Here is a 12672-nt window from a genome sequence, read left to right on the forward strand (position 1 = left end):
CGACTTTAATGTAGTAAAACATCCCAAGGCGCTTCACAGGAGCCATTTTCAAACAAAATAGGACACCGAGCCACATAAGGAAATATTAGGATGAGGTGACCAAAAGCTTGGTCAAAGAGGTAGTTTTTAAGGAGCATCTTAAAGGAGGAGAGAGAGGTGGAGAGGTTTAGGGAGGGAATTCCAGAGCTTAGGGCTCAGGCAGCTGAAGGCACGGCAGCTAATAGTGGAGTGCTTAAAATCGGGGATGCGCAAAAGGCAAGAATTGGAGGAGCGCAGAGACCTCGGAGGGTAACTGATCACCCGAGAATTTGGACATGAAATGTCAGCAGGCTATATGATCAAAGAGATCATCATTGCTGACTCCAATCTTGCCCTCATGCTCCACACTTGGGCACTTTCCAGTAGGGGTCAATAGACACTTTCTTAAACAGGTACCTGGGCTGATTTCCTTTTTCTCCCGAAACGATAGCCCAGGTGCACTGCAGCCAATTATCATGGTTCTACTACAGCACTGGCTGAAATCAGCAAACTCAACAAGGACTGCAGATACAGGATATATCAAGGAAGACAAAGTGCAGTTTATTGTGTAAGTGAAAATGGGTAATTAATAAACTACACAGTTTTAATTTAACTGATTTTTTTGGTTGCATACATTACATCGAAAAATGGGTGCAAAATCCTGCAGTACTTTGATTGCAAGCATTATAACAGATATAGGGAATGAGTCAATCACATGCAGGTGAAACAAATCTTTACACTGGAACCTCACTCTACTGAAGCAATCTAGACCAGGTGCAGTGGAAATCCCCGTAACTCAAGTTGCAAGTTACAACCTCACTGAATAGACTCAGCGAAACAAAGGAACAAATCTCCCAACCCGAGTGATTCACTTTCTTGCAGGCAATACTCTGTTCATTCCTGACATGATGTTTGTTACACGGGTAAATGGCACCACATTCAACTGTTCAAATTTCATGCGTTGGAGGATATGCTGTCAGCATTGATCTCTCATTACTGGATACAAATATTATGGCAGATACAAACAGAGGATTAGTCGCCGGAAGGTTACTCTGATTGGGAGACCTTCAAGTAAATTTGGGTTTGTTTTGGTTGGCTGAAATTCAGTCCAGCGAGGTTCTGCTGTAAATCTGTCTCACTTCTGTCAAAAAAAGCCCCTGCATTACCATTTTCATCAAAAGTATCCTATTTATACAATTGTTTAACCCTTGGAGTGCTGGCCACTTATAGAATCAAAGAAAATAGGAGCAAAAGTAGGCCATTCGGCCCTTCAAGCCTGCTCCGCCATTCAAAATGACCATGGCTGATCGTCTAACTCAGTACCCTGTTCCTGCTTTTTCCCCCTATCCCTTGATCCCTTTAGCATTAAGAAATATATCTATCTCCTTCTTGAATATATTTAATGACTTGGCCTCCACTGCCTTCTGTGGTAGAGAATTCCACAGGTTCACCACCCTCTGAGTGAAGAAATTTCTGCTCATCTCGGTTCTAGATGACATACCCCGTATCCTGAGACTTACATTTCCACAGCGTTCCTTGTGTACATAAAGACATCTCAGAACATTTTATAGGGAAGAAAAAAAATGCGACACTGAGCGAGAGAACGAGAAACAAAGTTTGGAGTGGGGGTGAAACTATGGTCAAGGATAAGAGTTTGTAGGAGGCTTTTTAATAGCAGGGAGGCAGGTGATGAAACAGAGGGATTTAGGGATAGAGCTCGAGAGGGTTGGACACAGAGCCGCGGGGGAGGAGAGCACAATCATCTGCAGACTTGCACTGGTACTGCTATTGATTCCTTTTTCATAGGAAGGTAGCTGCGGATATGACCTTATCAGACTAGATGTAGTAAGATTAAATATCTGTAAAGTTTAAGTCCCACCACGAGAAAAGCAACTCCATCTTACTTTCCATTCAATAAAGCCCTCAGTAATCAAGAGTTCACATGTTAGAATGTGACTATAAGAAGGAAGCAGGTTTATTGGAAAAAGTTGTTTTATTCATTTCATTCCACAACTGTTACTCAAGTCTATGATATAACAGTGTTTCATTGCCTCAGGCTCTTCCAATCACCAGGCCAGTTTCTGAAATGATAAGGCCACCTCAACCCATAGACCCATCACATGGACATCCCTGCTCATCACATGGTCACCTCTACCCCGGTCCATCATAAGCCAACCTTTGACCCTAGCCCATCACACGGCCCACCCCTGCCCCATCACACGGCCCACCCCTGCCCCATCACACGGCCCACCCCGGCCCCAGCTCGCGGCCCACCCCGGCCCCAGCTCGCGGCCCACCCCGGCCCCAGCTCGCGGCCCACCCCGGCCCCAGCTCGCGGCCCACCCCGGCCCCTGCTCGCGGCCCACCCCGGCCCCTGCTCGCGGCCCACCCCGGCCCCAGCTCGCGGCCCACCCCGGCCCCAGCTCGCGGCCCACCCCGGCCCCAGCTCGCGGCCCACCCCGGCCCCAGCTCGCGGCCCACCCCGGCCCCAGCTCGCGGCCCACCCCGGCCCCAGCTCGCGGCCCACCCCGGCCCCAGCTCGCGGCCCACCCCGGCCCCAGCTCGCGGCCCACCCCGGCCCCAGCTCGCGGCCCACCCCGGCCCCAGCTCGCGGCCCACCCCGGCCCCAGCTCGCGGCCCACCCCGGCCCCAGCTCGCGGCCCACCCCGGCCCCAGCTCGCGGCCCACCCCTGCCCCATCTCGCGGCCCACCCCTGCCCCATCTCACGGCCCACCCCGGCCCCATCTCACGGCCCACCCCGGCCCCATCTCACGGCCCACCCCGGCCCCATCTCACGGCCCACCCCGGCCCCATCTCACGGCCCACCCCGGCCCCATCTCACGGCCCACCCCGGCCCCATCTCACGGCCCACCCCGGCCCCATCTCACGGCCCACCCCTGCCCCATCTCACGGCCCACCCCGGCCCCAGCTCACGGCCCACCCCGGCCCCAGCTCACGGCCCACCCCGGCCCCATCTCACGGCCCACCCCTGCCCCATCTCACGGCCCACCCCTGCCCCATCTCACGGCCCACCCCTGCCCCATCTCACGGCCCACCCCTGCCCCATCTCACGGCCCACCCCTGCCCCATCTCACGGCCCACCCCTGCCCCATCTCACGGCCCACCCCTGCCCCATCTCACGGCCCACCCCTGCCCCATCTCACGGCCCACCCCTGCCCCATCTCACGGCCCACCCCTGCCCCATCACACGGCCTGGACCCCAACCCTACAAATTCCGAGAAGCACTGATTTAGGCATGACAGATCAATTACAACAGTGAACCTCTCTCAGCAGTAAAATCTTTCCATTCAACTATATTATTTTTAATTTTTCCTGTTTTTCTTTCCCCTAATTGTCTCTCCATAAATCCAACCAGAAAGGCAAACAAATGGGTCACACTTTCTTCCACCATTTCTACATTTATTAGTGTATGAACTTGAGCTCATCTGGGTGACAGTCATCACTACTGAGGACAGACACATTTTTCTTCTTCTTGCATCCAGCGTCAGCATCAAGCACTTAGTCTACGCAGAGCAAAGGGTTAAATCTCCCTTGACAATGCCCAATGAGATCACCAGTTTGTGCTCCATTTTGGGCAGTTTTATCCCACAGATGCTCAAATACTTGTTACGCACCCTCCCCCCCCACCCCGACAGGTGATGTGGAAAGCCTTTGATTCAAGATATTCGGTTAGAATTCAATACCCTGCATTATTCATTGTGTTTCACATAGAAATAAGGAAGAGCACTTCACTCCCCAACAAGACCTCAACAACAAAGGAAAAAAATACCCTCAAAGTTAAGCAATGTAATTTGCACGGTGAGTTAACTACTAGATATTGAAAACAAATCATGTCCTTATGAAGGGAGGCAGTAAAAACATTTTTTTTTAAATTAAGGAACTGTTTATCTGAGCAAGGATTTTTCATCAATCAATCAGGGAACATTTCCAAGAAGATTAGGTTGTAGTGGGAAAAGATACCAGTAGTTGGAGTCTGTGGGAAGACAGGAATGGGAGCATAAACAAATCCAGTCTCCAGACTGGTATTAAAGCAGCCTCCTAAACCAAATTATACTCAGGGTCCCAACCTAGGGAGCTGTGGAGGGAGAGCCACACACCTTCCACGTGGGAAGATGCATGGGCGGGGGATAAGGCTCATCACCTAGCGCCTGGCTCAGGAGTGGCACAGACGAAGGCTTGAGAGAAGACTGGCTTTCTGCCCTGTTTACGTGGGGTTGTTGCAAGCTCAGGGGAGAACCGAGCAAGGAAAAAGAATAAAGGTTTTAATTCCATAAGAAGATGAGGCCAATGAAAAATTTTATTCTCCACAGAACTAACTCTATATAAAAAAAAATCAAAGCCTCAAATATAAACACATTGGTTTCACACCACAACAGTTTTGACAGAGCCTACTTGACAAATAAAAGCTGATAATTGGCTCATATCTGGTACGGTATTTTACAGAGTCAACTTATATGTGCAGTCACTATGACCTCAGTAAATTGTTTGCTCACTCTGGTTGAGGTACACATCGGCCGTGATCTAACTGAATGGCGGAGCAGGCTCGAGGGGTTGAATATACTACTCCTGTTCCCTAGAGTACAAAGAACAAGCCTGATGGTGCTGGGCACCGGGAATTAAGCTGCCATTTACCATGCATTTGCCAAGAATGTACAGCTGTCACAATCTACACACGTAACCACATCGGCACAAAGGGTGTACTGTATATGCCATACCCTATCTTAACTGATCATCCTGTGCCTCATCCAGTGTGCGCCAATAATGGCACAACTTAGATTCTATATTCCAAAGGAAATTCCATACTTCCCCGTCTGGTGGACAGTTATGAGATCATTAGCAGAACATGGACCCCTCTGCCCCCTCCCCCTTTCCCCCCCCTCCAATCCCTCTAAATTGAAGACACCAGACCAGGTGAATAGGGACAACTAAAGCCTAAAACAAAACTTCTAAAATTACACCAGTTCTGAAAATTGGAGAGTGAGTCAACAAGCATTGCCTTTGTACACTTTGTACTTGAGGGTCAAAAGGGACAACAAAAAGCGTCTGGTAAAAGGTTCGCTAGTCCCCCATTCCCCTTCCTCTCCCTCAGTCAGTCAGGAAATTGCATCTGATGGGAAGAAGAGAAAATAACCAACATTTTCATTAAAACTATTAAAAAAACAATGGAAGAATCCTTAAACTCCATATCTAACAACACTGTGGGAGTACCTTCACCACACAGACTGAAACGACTCAAGGCAGTAGCTTACCACCACTTTCTCAAGGGAAACTAGGGATGGGCAATAAATGCAAGCCTTGCTAGCAACAAGAATGAATTAAAAATATATAAATAAATATATCATGTATATACACATTAACCAAAAGCCAGCATGGAGGCAGGGTGGTGTCCATTACCTTTCTAATACAGTACATTTCCTTGTGAAATTTTAGGCTTTCTAATGCAGTAGAAAGGACCTTTCCTAGTTTTGTTTTTTCAGTCAGCATATACATTGAAATGTAACTACTCGGAAGGTAATATTCATGGTTTTGCAATTATACATTTTGATAATAACATTTCAAGACTTAAAAATCCTTCAGAGCCATTTTATTCTATCTTTTGAAGATTTTATTGCAACAAAAGTTCCTCATACTTATTTTATAAACTATATAGATTAAGATTTCACACTTGGACAATAACCTATTTCTCAATGTCAATCCTTACCTGCTGACAGATCGTCCTAAGCACAAACCTGGCATATTCACTCAGGTTGGCAGTCTCTATGGAGATAGTGCGGCCAATTGACTTGGGGTTTTTGGTAGAACTCAGAATGTCATCATCAGTGATATCATCGAGGATACTGATGGGAGCCAACAGACTGGTCACATTGAAGTCATCAGTGTTGGAGGAGTTAACATTATTGCTGCCCAATTCAGCATCACCTAGACATGAACAGAATACAGTCACTTGTTTCCATCCCAATATGTGCTGAACACCACCCACTAAACCTTTAGACAGAATGAGACCATTTCTATTTTAATCTCCTCCTAAAGATGCTGACTGTTGCTGGGCTACAGGTTCATCACAGCCAATGGCCCTCTGGTACCTCACTCAAACAGCCATTCTTCACGTGGGGAGGCTAGGCAGCAAGCATTGGCAGAATGTTGCACTCAATGTTCCCATAGGCCTAATTCCGTGATTGCATGATCCATCCAAGCACTTTCCAGCAGGGGTCACTGGACAGTGATTTGGAGCAAGAACCCAGCCCAATTTTTTGACTCCATAGCACAGGGGTGCTGAGGCCAGTTGTAGCATCTTATACTGATCGTGTTAGATGAAGAGGAGTAGGAGGAGGCTCGTATGGAGCATAAACACCGATATGGACCAGTTGGGCCGAATGGCCTGTTTCTGTGCTGTACATTCTATATAATTCTATGTAACTGCTGACCCAATTGAGAGAAGCTAACTCAGCAAAGACTAGGTTTAGAACCTGAACCTTCTGGTGTGTGTGCCTCAGTTCTACACTATTCATCAACTAAGCTAACAAGATGATGACATTGTGCTCGTCAATTAATTTTATTTGATGCAAATCTCTTGCAACCTTCACCTTTTAGAATATCCTAGGCTGATAACGTTTCTTCCAGTCAGAAAATCTTACCCAACATCAGAATTGCTTTCAGAACTGCAAACACAGCCCCCACTTCTATACTGTTGTGCGCTGCGGCTAAAAGATGGCGGTCACAGGACGAGCGGATCCCAGGAGCAGATTTACCTGTAAACCACGAAAGACTTTTATTCACACAATTCCAGTGACATTAAAATGTCGCTGTCATGTACAGAGTTGCTGGACTGAATCTGTAACACCAGCACCATATAAATTTTTAATTGGTGCAGCTCCAACTCTAAAATTCTAAAAACCACGAGCATTAAATCCACTTGCACTAATTCCCCCTTCATTGCTCAAGAAAACACACTCTCTGATGAGAGGCGGCCATGGCAAAACTAGGTGGCCTCAGTATTTACCAGGGAGACTAACATGATGGACATGACCGTAGAAGAGATCAAAAAGACATTTAAGATAGAAAGGGGGGGGGGGGAGATAATTGATAAACTGATCAAACGTAGAGAGGATATAACCCCTGATCCGGATGGGCTGCATCCACGCATATTAAAAGAAGTTAGGGGTTAGGGTCAGGGAGAGAGAGGGAAGGAAGCCTGGAGCGGGGGAGGCCCAAGGAATCCTTGTGACGCCCGGAGTACGTTCTGATATTGAGCTGCCCTTTTTTAATGTATGACATAGACGGTGGATTTCTCGAGTCTAGATGGAGGTCTTGCTCCATATGTTGACTTTTTTGCATATCTATGTATAATTATGCATAATCTGTGTGTAATTATTAAAAATATTGCATAGGATGCACACTTCCTATTATCAAGATTTTTGATCACGCTTTTGTGTTAGCATTTCCCACTGTGAATTGTTATGCCAACATTTCCAATTCAGTTTTGCTATGTGAATTGTCACAATGTTGTTGCAGGCTCCGGTCACTAAGTGGCATCATGGATGAGTTTTTGAAGTCTGTATACCAACTTCACTGCCATTTCATTGATTAAAACATGATATTCATCAAATGACCATGGGAAGTTACTAGTAATTATATAAATTGAGAAACCAAAAAAATGGCAATTTTCCCCCAATGTTATGCCATGACACAGACTGGTAGAACCTGCGTTCATGCCAACCATTCGTTCGTGAGATGAATCCCTGATCATAGAAATCATAGAATCCTAGAAAGGTTACAGCATGGGAGGAGGCCATTCGGTCCATTGAGTCCGTGCCGGCTCTATGCAAGAGCAACCATCTTAACCATGCTGCTGTGAGGATGGTTCTTCCCGACACAGAAATGGAGGGAGGGAAGCAGAATCATCCTGGACCATCTTTGTACACTTTAGCGGATGCTTACAAGGTGATGTTGACAGAAGCAGGGAGCAATCGCCCGATTTTCCTCTTAACAGAATATGAAGGGCAGTAGGTAAAATATACTCCCACACATAATCATTGCTTTCAACATAAAGGCAATTACTTTCTTCTGCCTGCTCCTCCCCCCACCCCGAATTCCTCCAAAGATGGGAAACATGGGGCATGATTTTAGCACCTGCTATCGGGTGCGTTCCTGGCGGGGGGGGCTCCGAAAATTGGAGAATCCCGGAGTGGGTCGGGAGCCCGACTCCAACCCGCCCACTTCCAGGTTCCCCACTGACGCGCCGGCGTGCGCGCGCAGCCCCCGCTGGTGGGAATCCCGCAGGCAATTAAAGCCAGCTGGATGCCACTTGAAGGTATTTACTTTGCTTGTTCAGGTCATTAACTGACCTGATTAAGGGATTATGTGAGGAGGGGTGAGATTTTAAAGCAAACTGGGACTGTTTCCCACACTGGGGGAAACACTCCCAGTTCAAATGGACCTGTTGGAGCTGGCAGCCTGTGGCAGCTGCAAAGGTCCATTTGACAGGTGGTGGGGGAGACCCTCACTCATTGCAGGAGGCCACTCTGTCACTTGGGACAAAGTTTGGCCTTCAACACCCTCCTCCTGACAATCAAAGTCACCAACTTGCACACTTACCCCGGGTTCCAGACACATGTACCTACCTTGCGGACCCCCTCAGATGTACATCTTCTGGATGGGGGCCGCCGTTGCTGCAGTCATGACTTCCTCGGAGGGCGAATAGCATCACCAGCCTCGCCATCCACCTCTGACACGTGGAGCTCCACAACAGAGTGCTGTGACACATCCACCTGTACAGCAGGAGGGAGGGCTATCGCAGAGAGAGATGCGTCGCAGAGGGCACTACCCTCGCCACAGGGTCCACAGACCGAGGCTCAGCTTCCTGGACCTCTCTGAGCAGCAGTGCACATGGAGGCTCAGAGTCACTCGACATGTAGTCGTGGACATCTGCAGCCTCCTTCATGCCGAGCTCCTCCTGGCTGGCCCGAGCACCAGCTTCTTACCTGTCGCTATCAAAGTCACCACTGCCCTCAACAACTTCTCCTCCACATCCTTCCAGGGTGCCACCGGGGACATCGCCGACGTTGCTCAGCTGTCTGCATAAAAGAGCCCTGCAAATACACCTACACCCACTCTGCAGTGACACAATGGGTGGCATCAGTTGTGGGTCTTCATAGTGATCCTCAGGAAAGGGCATTATTGCACAAACCAGACAAGATTCGCGAAGACATGGCAGTCGTGGTGCCAATATAATATGTAATGTGAGTTGGTCAGAAATTCAATATAAGTAACAACCACGACAAACCCTCAAACACCCTTGCGCATCCCCTTCATGCTCACAACACGTTTGCCTTACGCTGCCTACTGCACATATGTGATGCATGCCCTGTGGCTGCAGCACTGGTAGTGGCAGGTTGAGTGAGGCTGACTGTGAAAGAGGGTGAGTATGAGATAGAACCATGAGATTGTATGAGGATTGGGTTGAGTGGTAGTGGCGGGATGAGTACTGGCGAGGTGAGTAGGTGCAGGTAAGATGAGGATGAGGTTTGAGTGGCTATGAGGGGTGATGTGACAGAGTAGTGTTGGCAGTGCAGAAGGAGATGTGGGGTGGGGGCGGTGTTGTGGCAGATGGAGTGTAGGGGAATGAGTAAGTGTACTCACTTCGGCTGACCTACCGAGGCCATTGGAGCGCCTCCTGCATTGTATGCAGGTGGGCGATATGTTGGTGGCGCAGGTGACCTCCTCTGCCACCTCGAGCCAGGCCTTTCTGGTGGCAGAGGCAGGCCGCTTCCTCCCGCCCGCCGGGGGGAAGATCTCTGTCCTCCCCCTCCTCCTCACCCCATCTAATGATACCTGGAGTGAGGCATCATTAAACTGGGAGCAGCCTTCCCCCTGGGCTGCTCCATGCTGTAATTTTTTCTATTTGTTGCAGCATCTGTCAGTGGAGGACTGCCCTTTAAATAGAGCGCCTCCAGCTGACAGATCTTACTGCGCATGCGCAGCCCGCCCGACGCGCAAATCAGCAGTGGGGAACCCGGAGGACAAGGTAAGTGGATCTAATTGGGCTACGATCGCGCGGGTGGCTGACTGATAGCCCCCCCGCCGCGAACCTGCAGCCCTGGTAACATCGGGCCCATGAACTCAATTTATGATGAAATTCACTTGAGTTTTTTTTGATGTTTATGATCAGTGCTTAACCTTCAATGAAAAAAATTAATGGACATGAATCACTCAAGTGTTCATTCATATATACATACTTTACTGCTGTAGACTATCCAACTGTGAAGTTGGTCAGCAGGTCAATCCTCTTAGTATTTAGCAATTTGGATAAATACAGCTTTTTCCTCATAACAAAACTTAAAAAGGGGAACAGGGCTGTCAGCTGGAAACTTACCATTAGACTGAGGGAAGGGGCTGACTTGTGGTGTTCTGAACAAATGCAGCAAAAGTCTACATGTCATCCTGGCCCCTGGTTCTGCATCTGGATCACCGCATGCTGCAGGAAACATCGACTCAAAGAGGTTATAAATATCCCACAGGAAAAATAATCAGCTTTCAACACTAAAACCAGTAGTTTTCCTCTGCCTCTCTGCCACAAACCTCCACAAAGTTGGAAAATATTTCTTCAATTTCACATACAAAACTAAGTGTATTTCAAAACTCCCCCTGGCCAATGTTGGTTATGGTGTCAATACACAAAAGGACATCAATACTCACCAACATCACTATCTGTTTCAACTGATCTTAAACAGAATAAAACTGTCACCAAAATTCCCTTATTTCCTTTTCAGTTCAAAGTATCAAGTGACAGCTTGGCTCAATGGTAGCTCTCTTGCCTCTGAGTCAGAAGGTTATGAGTTGTCCAGTTGACACTCCAGTGCAGTACTGAGAGAACAATGCTTTGTTAAAGATGCCATCCTTCGAATAAGACATGAAGCAGAAACTTGCTTTGGCTGTTCCAATCCCTCAGGTGGATGTTAAAGATCCCATTGAAGAACAACAAAAAATTCTCCCAACATCCTTCCCTCAATCATTTAATTGCTGTTTGTGGTATCTTGCAGTGTACAAATTAGATTTAGCTTTTGCCTACATAACAGTCAACCATTTCAAAGTAATTAATTGTATGTGAAGCCCTGAGATGTTTAAGAGACATGTTATATAAATGCAAGTCTTCCTTTGTGAACTAAAAGATTTGCAGGTGCCCAAGGGCAAGATTGGAATAAGGCATGACCAGAGTTATAAGAAATTGTAAAAACCTATCCCAATCTGTAAATTTTGCAAAGGATTCCTTCACATTCAGTCCCAAGATCAAGCTGCTAATTTCCCCTCAGAGCCCACAGCTTCCCTTAGGCAGGCTGCTGTTCACTCCCCCAGGAAGCCCATCATCATTTACCCAATGCTGTGACCAGTAATTTCCCAAAGATCCATTTAATCTCTTCCCAACACTGTCATCCATTTGGTGCAACTGGTCACTACCTTAATACACAATCACTGATTGGTACAAAAATATGAAGCACAGCAGTTCAGCTTCTGTGTTAGTGTTTGTATTGCAGGCACATATAAAAGTCCCCGATGACAGCATCTATCTCTTCAATCATTCCAGAGGTTTCGCCTCCACTACCTTAACTGGAAGAACATTCCAGGTACTGATCACTATGCATAAAGAAATGCTTCCCAACACCAGTTCTCAACTTGCCTTTTATGCCCCTTTGTCTTGATGTCATGATTTAACTTAAAACAGTGCCCTAGATTTATCTTTTCCATTCCAATTGATATCTTTATAAGGTCCCGTCTTATTCATTTCCTTTCAAATCTGAAGAGTCCAAGGTTTTTTCACCAATCCTCATAACTCAGTTGTGTGACACTATGGATCAGCCTTCTCCGCACCACCTCCAAAGCTCGGAAATTTCTTTTGCCTTGATGACTAGAATAGAACACAATACTCAAGGTCTGACCACAGCACTGTATGTTTTAGTGTGGCAGCTTCAGGCTTCTACCCTACTGAGTTGGTAGTAAATCTTCACATTCTGTATATATAATACAAATATACATGGTAGTGAATTTTAATTAGAACTGTTTTGGTGCCACATCTGATTTACCATTATCACTTGAAGATACTGCATGACATAAGACCTGAATTGATATGGGGATTGTGGTGCAGGAACTGGTGGAATATAGAGTCTTTGATGTAAATTTTCCAGTACTGTTGAGGTTGCTGTACTTCTGAGCAGTTTAAAATCCACGTGCATGTGTGAAATATTGAGGTTGATATATGAAGGCACAGCTCACTTTCTCCCATAGAATGGGTAGGTCTTCTCCCCTCCATCTCTTCCTGAAAGGCATACTCTTTCTGCTTGGATATCGATCTATGAGCACCAATCACCTTCTGCTACCTTGGCCAAGTGATCATTTTCCACTTAGAGACCTTGTTGGACCTTGGGTATTGTGTTCTATTCTGATCATAGCAGATCACAAATGCGTGTGAAAGTTTGCTGTTCCTAACAAAATTATAAATGCTGCACAAGCTGCCCAACAACAATAAATGAATGCCAAGCCAAAGAGGGTGATATTAGAAGGGGTGACCAAAAGCTTGGTCAAAGAAGTGAGTTTAAGGAGAGTCTTAAAGGAGGAGATGGACAGGAAATTCAAGAGTAT

General features: G+C 47.0%; 1 protein-coding gene across 6 annotated transcripts in view; it reads right to left on the reverse strand.

Moving 5' to 3' along the window:
• Positions 1 to 12672, reverse strand: part of LOC137331279 (mediator of RNA polymerase II transcription subunit 12-like protein) — a 482895-nt gene that overhangs the window by 93096 nt on the left and 377127 nt on the right. For all 6 annotated transcript variants that reach the window (XM_067994976.1, XM_067994975.1, XM_067994977.1 and 3 more), the window contains 3 exons: positions 10412 to 10513; positions 6675 to 6788; positions 5741 to 5958 (listed from right to left, as the gene is read on the reverse strand). In XM_067994976.1, coding sequence (XP_067851077.1) covers positions 5741 to 5958; positions 6675 to 6788; positions 10412 to 10513 — 434 coding nt within the window. The remainder of the gene's footprint in view (positions 1 to 5740; positions 5959 to 6674; positions 6789 to 10411; positions 10514 to 12672) is intronic.

The sequence above is a fragment of the Heptranchias perlo genome, chromosome 13, assembly GCF_035084215.1.
Source record: "Heptranchias perlo isolate sHepPer1 chromosome 13, sHepPer1.hap1, whole genome shotgun sequence".
NCBI classification, from domain to species: Eukaryota; Metazoa; Chordata; class Chondrichthyes; order Hexanchiformes; family Hexanchidae; genus Heptranchias; species Heptranchias perlo.